The 11,851-nt window shown below is 37.6% G+C and overlaps 2 protein-coding genes across 3 annotated transcripts; both read right to left on the reverse strand.

Moving 5' to 3' along the window:
• Positions 1-6: 6 nt before the first annotated feature.
• LOC115243795 (GTP-binding protein Di-Ras2) lies at positions 7-7,540 on the reverse strand. 2 transcript variants are annotated; one of them, XM_029821031.1, is made up of 4 exons: positions 6,630-7,540; positions 3,924-4,109; positions 2,149-2,367; positions 7-1,548 (listed from the first exon to the last, which is right to left on the reverse strand). In XM_029821031.1, exons 2-4 carry the CDS (start codon positions 4,059-4,061, stop codon positions 1,315-1,317), a joined length of 591 nt encoding a protein of 196 aa, XP_029676891.1. In that variant the 5' UTR covers positions 4,062-4,109; positions 6,630-7,540; the 3' UTR covers positions 7-1,314. The 2 variants fall into 2 exon arrangements, with proteins under 2 accessions (XP_029676891.1, XP_029676892.1); XM_029821032.1 differs by having other exon boundaries at positions 3,924-4,259; positions 6,630-6,758.
• Positions 7,541-7,668: 128 nt separating this feature from the next.
• On the reverse strand, positions 7,669-8,570 carry LOC115243796 (ARL14 effector protein). The gene is made up of 3 exons (XM_029821033.1): positions 8,338-8,570; positions 7,995-8,254; positions 7,669-7,905 (listed from the first exon to the last, which is right to left on the reverse strand). The coding sequence occupies exons 1-3, from the start codon at positions 8,398-8,400 to the stop codon at positions 7,812-7,814; spliced, it is 417 nt and encodes a 138-aa protein (XP_029676893.1). The 5' UTR covers positions 8,401-8,570; the 3' UTR covers positions 7,669-7,811.
• Between the last annotated feature and the right edge of the window lie 3,281 nt (positions 8,571-11,851).

Below are 11,851 nucleotides of genomic sequence, written 5' to 3' on the forward strand. Positions count from 1 at the left end.
CGACGCTAATCATCGGGGTCTTTTCGGCGCTACGTATAAACAAGAGCTTATTGAAAAATTACTAATTACCTGTCGCTATTGTTAGACGAAGAGCTTGGAAGAGTTAATTATAACAAGAAGCGATTATAAGAATCGCGATAAAACTCGGGCCTTGTTGCTACGATATATCCCGATGAATTAATTGTCAATTATATGTATATATATATATTTTTTTTTTACGTTATAAATTACCATTATATATTATCATTATCACAATCAATCCCACATATATATTTATTTTATTTATCTATAAAAAATATGAATTAAATATCAAAATTGAAAAAAATATATAATATCTATGCGAGAAATTTTTTGAAAAAATATGTAACCGGTAAATTACATCCTTTCCGCAATATAATACGATGTATAAATCTCTTCTATAAAAATTAATTCTTCCTATAAAATATCAGAATTTTCTTATTATTTATTATTTATTTAGGATGTGATATGTCGTGTATGGTATAATGATCGGTATTTTTATATTGTTGCCGAAGTATAACATTATAATTAACACCAGGCTCTTCCCGTGCCAGAGCAGCTGCGAAACGCGCGACTTTTTTTCCGGAGATAATAATAAAAAAATGATATCGTCGCACATACTTGCGGCAATGACGCTCGTCGCAGATCGAGATTACCGCGGGACGATCCCGTGGTGGAGTCGAGAAAAACAAGAGCGGGAACTCGAATAACTTGTCATTATCGAGCGGTCTACTGCGTAAAGTGTTAAATTTAAGGTAAAAGAAGCTTCTCTCTCACACGCACCCCCTATCGAGCAACGCGCACACGTATTCGAATAACCCCCCCTTCGTTCGTCGAATAAAAATACTCACCCTCTTCTCTCGTCGGACGAATGAAAGCATTAAATTAACCCATAATCGTTCTTAGAATTCGAAATTCTAAATCTCTCTCTCGAGGATTCTTAGAAAATTATTTCTAGAATTCGAAGTTTCGCGGAGATATTTTCGTTTCTGGTTTCGCCTTTAATAACGAATACGATACGATAAACTTTAACGGGTTCTCGACAGACGGTAGTCGCAGGGATTTAAATCGCTAATAAATCGTTCCCTCGTTTATTGGAATTATCAGATCGGATCGGCGAGGGCCCCATCTCGAAAAGTAATGATCCCCAGAACGAATATATATATATATATATACCGGAAGCAGTACCTCGCCGAGAATCGTCGCGTGTCATGCGGTGTGTCGTCGATCGCGATATATACGATATACAACGCGGGATCAGCGTGACGGGGGAGGGGTGGAGGGGGGGGGGGGGCTTTACATAACGGCACACTTCTCCTTGAGTCTTATAGCGTTGTTGCTCTGCACCGGCTGTAACGACACCGAGCGATTCTTCTCGAGGGTGAGCAAGTCTCGGAACAGGGCGTCCACGTTGTGATTCGTCTTAGCCGAGGTCTCCAGGAAGCCGCAGCCCCAATTAGCCGCCTCGGCCGCGCCCTCGCTCATCGACACCTCGCGCACCGACGGGCTCTCGTCGCATTTGTTCCCGACCTGAGTGTGGATGGTTACCGCCGAGACGTTAAAAGGTAAACGAGACACCAAATTTTTCGAAAGAGGAACATTGACAAACAAAACAATTTCTCGTGCAGGAATAAAAGTCCCTTTTCTTTTCGTGAAAAAATTTACTTCAAAGTCAATCGGATTATTATATAATCTCGCAACAATAGAATATATTAATTTACAGCGCTTCAATTTTGTTTGAGGTTCTTGGACAAATTTTTCAGTGAAAATAGAAACTCGGTAAACTTAACGTCCCTTTAACGATTGACCTTAAAACGACGAAAGCATTGCTATATATACCATAGATGAATAAATTCTTTTTTAATTTATCAAGATCGATAACGAATGATAAAATAGAAAAATTTAAGCGGACACATCGCGATGATCGTAAATATTACGCAAGCTTTTGCAAGTAGTTATTATCGCTGACGTAAAAAAATATCGCGTTCAAGAACTATACGATTATTCTCTCAAGTATATAGAACAAGTCAGACATATATATAAAAAAAAATCAATCGGGAGTTAATTGGTATTTGGAAGTGTGAAATTCATAGCCGAAAGAAATGAAGGGGTTGAGTGGCGTGTTCTTACCAACATGATGGGTATCTGCGAGATATCCTGGCCCTTGAGCTCCCTTATCACGGCCCAGATCGGTCGTAGCTCCTCGAGGCTTTGCCGTGAGCATACCGAGTACACCAAGATGAAGGCGTGACCCTTGCTTATAGAAAGCCGCTGCATAGCGGGAAACTGATGGGACCCCGTTGTGTCCGTAATTTGAAGTGTGCATATGTTTTTGTCACAACTTATCACCTGAAATGCCGTACACACACGGTCACACCGTTGGACGATCGCGCGACGGGCTCGATCCGATCGATCCGCGATACGACTCGACTCCCCCTCGATTCTTGATCCCTTGTGCGTCGATCGCGGATCGAATTGAGTCGAGTCGTAATCGTGAATGATATTCGAGTCCCGCGCGATTTCATTGACAACACTTCTCGTCGCGCACACAGCGAGAATCCCACCAGCATCGTTATTGCAACATACGTCGTGTACACGTGTGTCTTTGTTAAAATTTACGATACCCAGATAGCACACAATATTTATGATAAATATTCATAAATATTTACTACTATTTATTTTTTGAAATATTATATAAATATTTTATACGTATCTTGTATACATTAAGAGAAGAGATCATAAAAAAATTTATTCGATATATTATTAAAATATAAACTAAATATTTTATATAATATTTATGGTAAGTAAAAAATTGTCATTGTGACGTTATTTTGACTTACTTACGAATAATTAAAGTTTGACATGTGTGCGAATTTACATCTACGTATTATCAATGAGAAAATAGTATTACACAAAGATCTCAATTTCCTATAAACAACGTGAGAGTATGTAGAGTTTATGTGATAAATCTCGTTATTATTACCTCGTATCATGTGTTATAGTATGTAATTAATTTACTGTATATGATACGATGTTCTCCCTCTCTCTCTCTTTCTCTTCTATGAAACATAAATCTATCATAACATGCGTGTGCTTTTAACTTATAGGTATTTCCCCATTAGCATACATTATTATGATATTAATTCTACTTTACTACGACTATATAACACTACTACTAGTGCATGCTTTTTAGATATTCTCGACGTTACAATCGCGAATCATTTGCCAATTTCGTGTCTTTATCGTCTCTTTATATCTTATTATTCCTCACTTACATATTATTAGCCGGATATACGAATGAAAATATTAAATTCGTAAATGACAAAGTTATCGCAATCCCGCGACGTGCGCGTGCGAGACACGAGGACATTCGATTAATCGTTAAATTTCGACGCGGAAATTATTATCTACGTAGCGTCTGACGCGTAAAGCCTGTTTTACAGCATTTATAATTTATGACGGAATCCGATCTATAATTTTGCGGCGATGCAGGTGCCAGCAAAGACGTTTGATTATTTTTTTTTCCCAGGGATTGCAACCTAGTATGTAGCATGCATCAAATTAATACATTGTGCACGTGATGGTGTCGTAATTAAATATTAATTAAAATCTACTATTTAACTTCTATTAAAATTTAAATATTAGTTATAAAATCAATTATTCCCTCGTTAATTTTCTATCTTTATTCCTATTCCAAAAAAAAAAAAAAAGAAACAGAGAAGCAGAGAAGTTAAGTTTTTGCTTCGTTTAAATTAATCCCCAACACACGTAATCATTATCTCTAAAATTAATTACATTATTTATCAGAGAGAGGATCGTCGCCGGTTGTGAAAAATGTGTAAATTGTAAGAACGTGCATTTTTTGGGAGGAAATCACGCCGGCGCCCTGGCCGATTCACACTCACCTGTCTGTAAGTATCCTCGATGGTTGGTATGTAGGACTCGCGGAAGGATCCTTTCACAAAACGCAGCACGAGGGAACTCTTGCCGACGCCGCCCGCCCCGAACACGACCACACGATAGTCGTTGCTCTGCTCCGGCATCCTGACATCTGCCGTCCCGGCAACGTAAACCCCCGACGCTCGGGGTCCCTTGCGCACGGAGAGAGCGAGATAGACGACGAGGGGAAGGGGGTGAGTGGGTGGTCGCGGGAGGGAAAGGGATGGGGAGCGTGGGTATGTGTACGAGACGATCACTCTTCGCAAAAAACCTCTCCTCGCAACCCCCGAACACCGCTCGACCTGTCGCACGACACGCAAAAGCTGTACTAGGTGATCCACGGAACCACCCCCGATGTCCCTTTAATCGGTCAATTCGAAGACGATCTCCTTTTGACGTTTCTCGCATTTTTTTTTTCAATTTTTCAACAGCACCGTAATTAATCCGCGAATTAAAAATGTCCGTGAAAAAAATTTTAATATCTTGAAATTAATCACAAACGTCGTTGTCTCTCTCTCTCTTCTTTCAAAAATTGATCGTCTCGATATCTTGGTCGCGAGGAAGAATCGTCTTCGGATCGCCCGGGAATTCTGATGCAAAAGGACATCCGACGGTCCCGGAACACCCCGTATAAATGATGCGCACGCCATAGATCTCCGTCTCGCGCTTCGCCCACGCGGTTAATAATCTGAACCCGTGAAAGGTTACATCCGTCCGTCCTCCTGCGCGTATCTCGTGACGTAGACTCTCCGGTGACGACACCCACGAAGCCGCATTCCCTACTGCATGGGTCCCTTCCTCCTACACAGCCTTGCGCGGGTCTCGCTATCTCGTGCGCTTCCTCGATAACATATATATATATATATCTCTTCCCCTAATGTCCTCAAATTTATATATTTAAATTTAAATATTCCGAGAATATATAAAAATATTTCCTTTACAAATGTATAAAAAATACTTTTAAAATAATTTTAAGAGCTTTCTCGCAACCGATGCGACCATGTGCGTTCACCGTCCGCGAAAAGTCTGTTCGTTTCACTTGCGTCTTCTATACCTTCCTGCAGTTTTCTCTCCTCCTCCACTTAAAGTCCGCGAATATACTTTTTTTTATGTAAATTTTAATTTATTTTTTTTTTAGAGGGTGAAGCTAAGAAGGGAATGAAGCTAAAGTTGAAAGAAACCGAATGAGTTTGTCATAATTGTATGTTCTCTTGCAATTTGTGCATTTAAAATGAAAATAATCGATATGTCACAGAGTGAGAAGGAGAAAAGATATAAAGTATAGGAAATGCAATCAAGGTGAAACAGTTTTGATGAGTCCTATTCAAAGGCAGTACGATTCGAAAAAAAAAAAAAAAAATAGTTTTTTTCCTATTTGAATGTAGAAATATAATTACAGATATTATATATATGATTGAGAATAGCAATATATGTAAAGTAATCGAGAATTTCAATTAATATATCTGATATTAAAAATTATACAATATAAGAGTTAATTATATAAAGAAATGATTTTCTGTCAATTCTGTCAGCTCGAATGGCTCAAAAAGATCAAAGACGCGGAAAAGGATTCGTGAATTAAACGAAACTGGAATTTTCCGATCAAACACACCGGCCAAATTTCGGTAAATTTCATTCTCGACGTATACAGATGCTAAATACACCTTACCTATCATCAGTGTTTGCATTGGCAGAAATAAGGACGGTTCTCTCTGTCTCGTGTGTGTGTGTGTGTGTGTGTGTGTGTGTGTGTGACATCGAAACGTGAATTCGCCAAAATTACAGAAGCAATCAGGGTAATTGCGAGCACTGAAATATCCTCCAATAGTAAAATTAACGATCCTTAGATACGAACGACTATTATTATATATCCGATATAAATACAGGTGGAAAAACAGAGTTCGAAAATATTTGTAATATACCATAGAAAATTATCATTACCGTGTGTGTATGTGTGTATATGTGTGCTATATTTATCCTCCTAGTGTAACGATTACCCCAATCGATCTCGTCGAATCCCATCCCTGTAATTTTCGTTATCATTGAAATCACGAAGTCTATAATATCGTACAATATCACGAATACACGACGATTGCGTGTTTCATTTTCGATCGACTGATTCGTTTCGAATATAATGCGTCTTTATTAGAGGCGATCCTCGTCGCAAAATAATCTTTCAATGACAGAATTTTTAGGAGGACATTGCCAAGATCCGAGGCATTTCCACGCGCGTTGACACTGTCAACTTGACCTGTCTCGTCGGGCTCCATCCCTTCGAAGATAACGACTCAAACTGCGATCGAAGCTTAATTAATCTATCGGACTTTGAGAGACAATTGAAAGATTCGTGCATGTTTGTCGCACATATTTAATAAATATGATGTACTCACGATGACGCTATTTCTGTCTCAACTTTTTTACATTGCCATAAATCGAAGCACGAGTATTGCTCTCGCACTTATCGTCAGGACGAAGGAAGATGAAGTAAAATTGCAATGCGAGAGGAAGAGACCCAGGCGACAATATTAATCCCCCCGATCATTATCGTCGTAACGCGACGTTCGTCACACTCGACCGATCGCGGTAACTGCATCGTCCTGGACGGGAGAACGGCGGGGAGGGCGAAGGGCGGATGAGAAATATATTATATTCCGATAGAAAAATGAGAAAACCTGCTGCGGCCTGCTACACCTGGAAGCTTCCCTCCTCGATTCCGGAATCCCGTTCGATCGCGCGACAGCCGCACTTACACAGACGATCACACGGACGACGGAGAGGCCTCGACGATCGTTTCCTCGCGGCTGTCACTCGCGCGTATTCCGTACAGATGCGTGCGTCCGGTATCCCGGTGGCGGCGAGTTACCCTCGAACACGAACGGAGAGAGGACACGACGTTTCCTTTCGTTCCCCGTCTCTCTCTCTTTCTTTCTTTCTTTCTCCCTCGTCGATTACACGCCTGTCACGAATCGCGACGAACCAACCGACGCGGCAAACTAGCGCGGAGCGCGCCTCCCGAACGTCAACCCCCTGACCCGCTATTCTCGGAGACGCGGCGCGACTGTCAAATTGACCGACGACGACGGTCGGGCTCGCGTCACTTTTACGTACGGACTAACAACGAAGTCGGGTCCCTCGCGACTCTCTCGCGATTGACATGACGGTATTTTTTTCTCGCGCTCTTTCCTTTTTTCCGGATTTCTTTCTTTCAGGTAATCCGCGAGTTTTCGACGATCTCGCGGACGAAAATGAAGCGCGCGCCCTCCGCGTGCGCGTGTGTGCGTGCCAAAGGTGCGCACCGACGCCGAAAGCGTCGCGCGGAAAATCAATAGCGCTTTCATGTATGTGTGTGAGAGCGTGTGCGACGCAGTGACGTGCCGCACGAGCGTGCATTCTGGGCGCGCTTTGGAAAATGGATAAACGTCATCATTTCGATGAAATCGATTTTCGATATGCAAAAATAAATCTTTCGTGCCAATTTTTAGCGCTGGAATTGTCATTTTTATACGCTGCTTCAGCCTCAAGAATTATATTCGTCGAAATTATATCTGTTGCCATTCCTACGTAAAACAATTCCAGGTGTAATACGTCACTCGTCTGTCAGATTAAATAATGTAAAATATTTTAAGTTGCGTGGCATTATTTAAAAATTGTTTGACCATGCTGTTGAAGAATCATTAAACCCTTTTCTCGTGACATATAGTACATTTCAAACTTTTTATAAATTCGCTTTTATTTATCATACAACTACACCTCATAAAAGATAATAATAAGAATTCAGCCTTTGTTGAAGTTATTTTATATACAGATATTCTTATAGATTGCAATTGTTATAGAGCAATTATTATTTATCGCTCTCATTTTGCTTCGGACTCTTTCAACAATGGATTTTTTATCACAGGATCAGTTCCTTCGCAGTGAATAGTGTCGTAGGTCCATTTGCGATTATTCCTGACGATAGACGACCAACTCGGAAATAAATAACTTCGCGACAAAAGAAACCAGGCCTTCATTGGATATGGAAACTCTTATTAAAATACCTGCATTCATGACCGCACTTTAGGGAAGAGCACTTGAGACACGGAAGGTGACATCCGGGGCAATGCAAGCTCAAGCAATCGCAAAGATCGTCCGACGTTTGTATGAAGATACCCTTGTCATCGTACAAATGCCTCCTGTGGCTGTGATACAATCGACGATACAGCTTACGTTTCTCACGCTCGCTGCGCTCCGGATCGAAATTTCGCAGAAACTTTTTGCTTGAATTATCTACATCCTTTTGCCTCGAGCCTCGACTTTTCTACATAGGATAGATAGTTGAAATAATTTATTTTCTTTCAGTAATTATACCTTAATCAAATAATTTCATTGACCGCTGCTTACTCTCTCGCCACGCGCGGGAGCTTGATTGCTCGATGAATTCTCGCCGCTTGTAGAACTCTCCATTTGTCATTCGCAAGACTTTCAACTTGAAATCACGAATATTTATCTTATATTCTTAAATACGTCTACTTATAAAGTAAATAAAAGACATAACCACATGCGGAACCCCTTTTTCGTCTCCTTGTCTGAAGTTGGGCACTTGTAAGATATAAAAATATAACAGGGAAAAGCCTGAGAGGGGTCGCGCCACCGTTTTTCGTAAAACGCTTTTTCTAGTTGGCGCAGTAGCGCCACCTGAATTCATTTTAGAGCCGGCGGAACTACATGGCCAAATTCACTTTTCGCACGGTAAAACGGCCGGTTGGTTCGTGTCCGTGCTAAATTCATTCTTGTGGATAAAAATTGCAATGAAATATTATGGATTTATTAAGGTTTTATTAGCTGCGCGTGATGTTTTGTCATTTTAATATATAATACGAACAGCGATAATAAATTATAATTGAAATTTTTTTATGTATATTTTATACGACGCATGTAAAATGAAATACATAGTTTCTATTCAAAAGTGTCTCCGTATGAATCATAACAAGGTTGTCATGATACGTAAACAATGTTTACACGCGTCAATGTTTATGCCGACAAGGCCAAATATTATATGTTCAGTATTGTCCTAATTCGCTGCCAAAATATTTTACATACTATAAAATTTTACGTATTATAAAAATATACGAAATATTAAATTATAAGTATTTCAAATTATAGATCAATTTTATTTATTCAACGATTAATGTATCACGGAGCTTATCGTTATATTAATTATTCGATTTTGCGATTCGATCGTTTTACAGCACGTTCTTAATCCAATAAATTTTATATCTAGATCGTCGAAAAATCAAATGATATAGCATCGTGGATAAAACATATTTGACTCTGTGTTGTTAAAAAAATAATTATTGTCCGTAAAGATCGCAACGATATGATAATTTATTATTTTAAAGATTCCTGCTATTACAATTAAAATAAAACTTGGAATATTTTATATATGTATTATATATTGCATGATAATATCGAATAAATCGAACTATCGAAAAAATGAAAAAAAGAACGAGCAATATGTATATATATCTTAAAAATAATACAAATGATAATCAAATTTATAAATTACTTACTGCATATCGTTGCTCCGTACGTCGCCTGATGTTGCTTCAGATTTTCTTTTTCTCTCTTTTTCATCCTTTGCTGCTTCCTCGTGGCACTTACACTCACTCACGAAAACACGATTAATTATGATTAGTCGTATGCGGTGATCGCGAAATATTTCGCACGGCACTCTTGATCGCGGAACAATTATACGAGATATACACTTTAATTATTATATCATAAGAGAGTAATACAGAAAGTATGATTCGCACTCATTTACACGAGGCCAAAATCATGCGCATCGTTGCAAGAATTATATAGCAATCGTTTAATTAATATATCGCTATTGAGAATTTAATAAAAATTTATATTACTTAATTATTTATATTTGCAATACAGTTTTGTATCTTTTATTGAAAATTATAATTAATCGTTAATTATAATAATCATAGCAATTAATTAAATTTAAGAATATACGAAGCGTTTTGTACCACTACGTTACTGCTTGAATGTCGCCGTATGAATGATAAAAAGACCATACATGTAAACAATAGGGGCGCCAAGGCCGAATACTATATGTTATTGAAAAGTCGTCGCCAAAATATTTTACGTATATTTTATTATATATGTATACGCGGAATATTAAAATATATAAAGCATATATTTTAAATTATGATTAATTATTTATTGAACGATTGATATATCACGATTGATGAAGCCTTTCGTTATGTTAATTATTCGATTTTGCGATTCGATTGTTTAATTGCGCGATCTTAATTCGAATCATATTTACATGCAATCGAAAGTCGAACAATAAAGCGTCAAACAAGATATATTTAAATTGAAGTATTTTTGAAGAACTAATTATTGCTTATAAGGATTGCAACAAAACAATAATTCATAATTTTGATTTTTTCTATCACTTCAATTCTTGATTAAATGTGTATATACGTCACGCGAAATGCGCTCTTCGAAACCTATCGTAGCGATATAATTACGTTTATAATATTAAATTATATTTATTATTTAAAATATATAAAAGATAACTAATTATTAATCTTATCAAATTATTTTCCGATACTTGTCGTGATCGCGTTTAGGAAAGAAATTTTACGAAGTGTCTTGCACTGCTATTTTACTGTTCGAGTGTTGCCGTGTGAATCATATAACACATAGGAAAGGAATTTGAGCGTCTCGCCCCACTACAGTTCTATTCAAGTATTGATGTATGAATGATAACAAAGCCGTGATACGTAAACAATAGCACGCCAATGTTTATGTCGCCAAGGCCGAATACCATATTAGGTATTGCTAATTCGCTGCCGAAATATTTTACGTACTATAAAATATATATGCAAAATATTAAATTATATAAGTTTTTTAAATTATGGATCAATTATTTATTAAATGATTAATGTATCGCGGAGCTTATCGTTATGTTAATTAATCGATTTTGCGATTCGATCGTTTTACAGCACGTTCATAATCCAAATTATATCTAGATCGTCGATCAAAAAGTCAAATGATAGTCAAATGATAGCATCGTGGACAAAATATATTTGATTCTATTTGTTGTTAAAGAAATAATTATTGTCCGTAAAGATCGCAACGAAATGATAATTTATAATTTGGTTTCTCATTACTCTAATTCTTATATTTGATTAAATGAATAAAATACGAAATATGCGATTCGAGATTTATCGTCACAATATATATATATAGTTATATATTATTTATAAATATTAATTAATTATCAATTATATTATAACAGTAAATAATTTCCCGATAGTGATTGCGATCATATTTAGGCAAGGAATTCGACGAAGCGTCTCGCAAAACTATACTTTCCTGCTCGAGTGTTGTCGCGCGGATGATAACAGAGTCGAGATATGTAAATAATAGCGCGCCAATGTTTACGGCGCGCCGCCAAGGCTAAACACATGGTTGTTGATATTTCGTTGGCAAAATATTTTATGTATTATTACATAGTATATCTAGACCAAGTGTTAAGAAGTGCGGGTCAGATATTAGACAGAGATAGCATGCTTTGTATCATCATTTTCTATCTTCGTCTTTTCATCCTCTCTACTTTTCTTTTTCCAATTAACGAAGGCTTCTTTACCCTATCACGCATCATTGGAAAAGGACAGATTGGTGATCATACAGCTATCTCTTTCTATTTTTTGACGCATTCTGACTACGGGAGATGTAGAGGTCTAGATATTATACGTTTACGACTATGCATATATATTATATATATATATATATATATATATATATATATATATATATATAATTTTTATATTTTTTTTTATTTTCTACTTCATATCGCGACTGTTTTTGTTATTACGTCTCTGTCGGGCAAACTAATTCG

The sequence above is a fragment of the Formica exsecta genome, unplaced genomic scaffold (genome assembly GCF_003651465.1).
Source record: "Formica exsecta isolate Colony F162 unplaced genomic scaffold, ASM365146v1 scaffold733, whole genome shotgun sequence".
Taxonomy (NCBI): domain Eukaryota; kingdom Metazoa; phylum Arthropoda; class Insecta; order Hymenoptera; family Formicidae; genus Formica; species Formica exsecta.

Bases quoted from the DNA above. Each gene is read 5' to 3' on its own strand.
- LOC115243795 (XM_029821031.1), bottom strand. From the start codon at position 4,061: ATGCCGGAGCAGAGCAACGACTATCGTGTGGTCGTGTTCGGGGCGGGC. The intron at 2,368-3,923 runs GTGAGTGTGAAT...ACGGCATTTCAG, and splicing joins TCGAGGATACTTACAGACAG to GTGATAAGTTGTGACAAAAA. The intron at 1,549-2,148 runs GTAAGAACACGC...ATCCACACTCAG, and splicing joins CGCAGATACCCATCATGTTG to GTCGGGAACAAATGCGACGA.
- LOC115243796 (XM_029821033.1), bottom strand. From the start codon at position 8,400: ATGGAGAGTTCTACAAGCGGCGAGAATTCATCGAGCAATCAAGCTCCC. The intron at 8,255-8,337 runs GTAAGCAGCGGT...TATCCTATGTAG, and splicing joins CTCCCGCGCGTGGCGAGAGA to AAAAGTCGAGGCTCGAGGCA. The intron at 7,906-7,994 runs GTATTTTAATAA...GTCTATCGTCAG, and splicing joins AAGTGCGGTCATGAATGCAG to GAATAATCGCAAATGGACCT.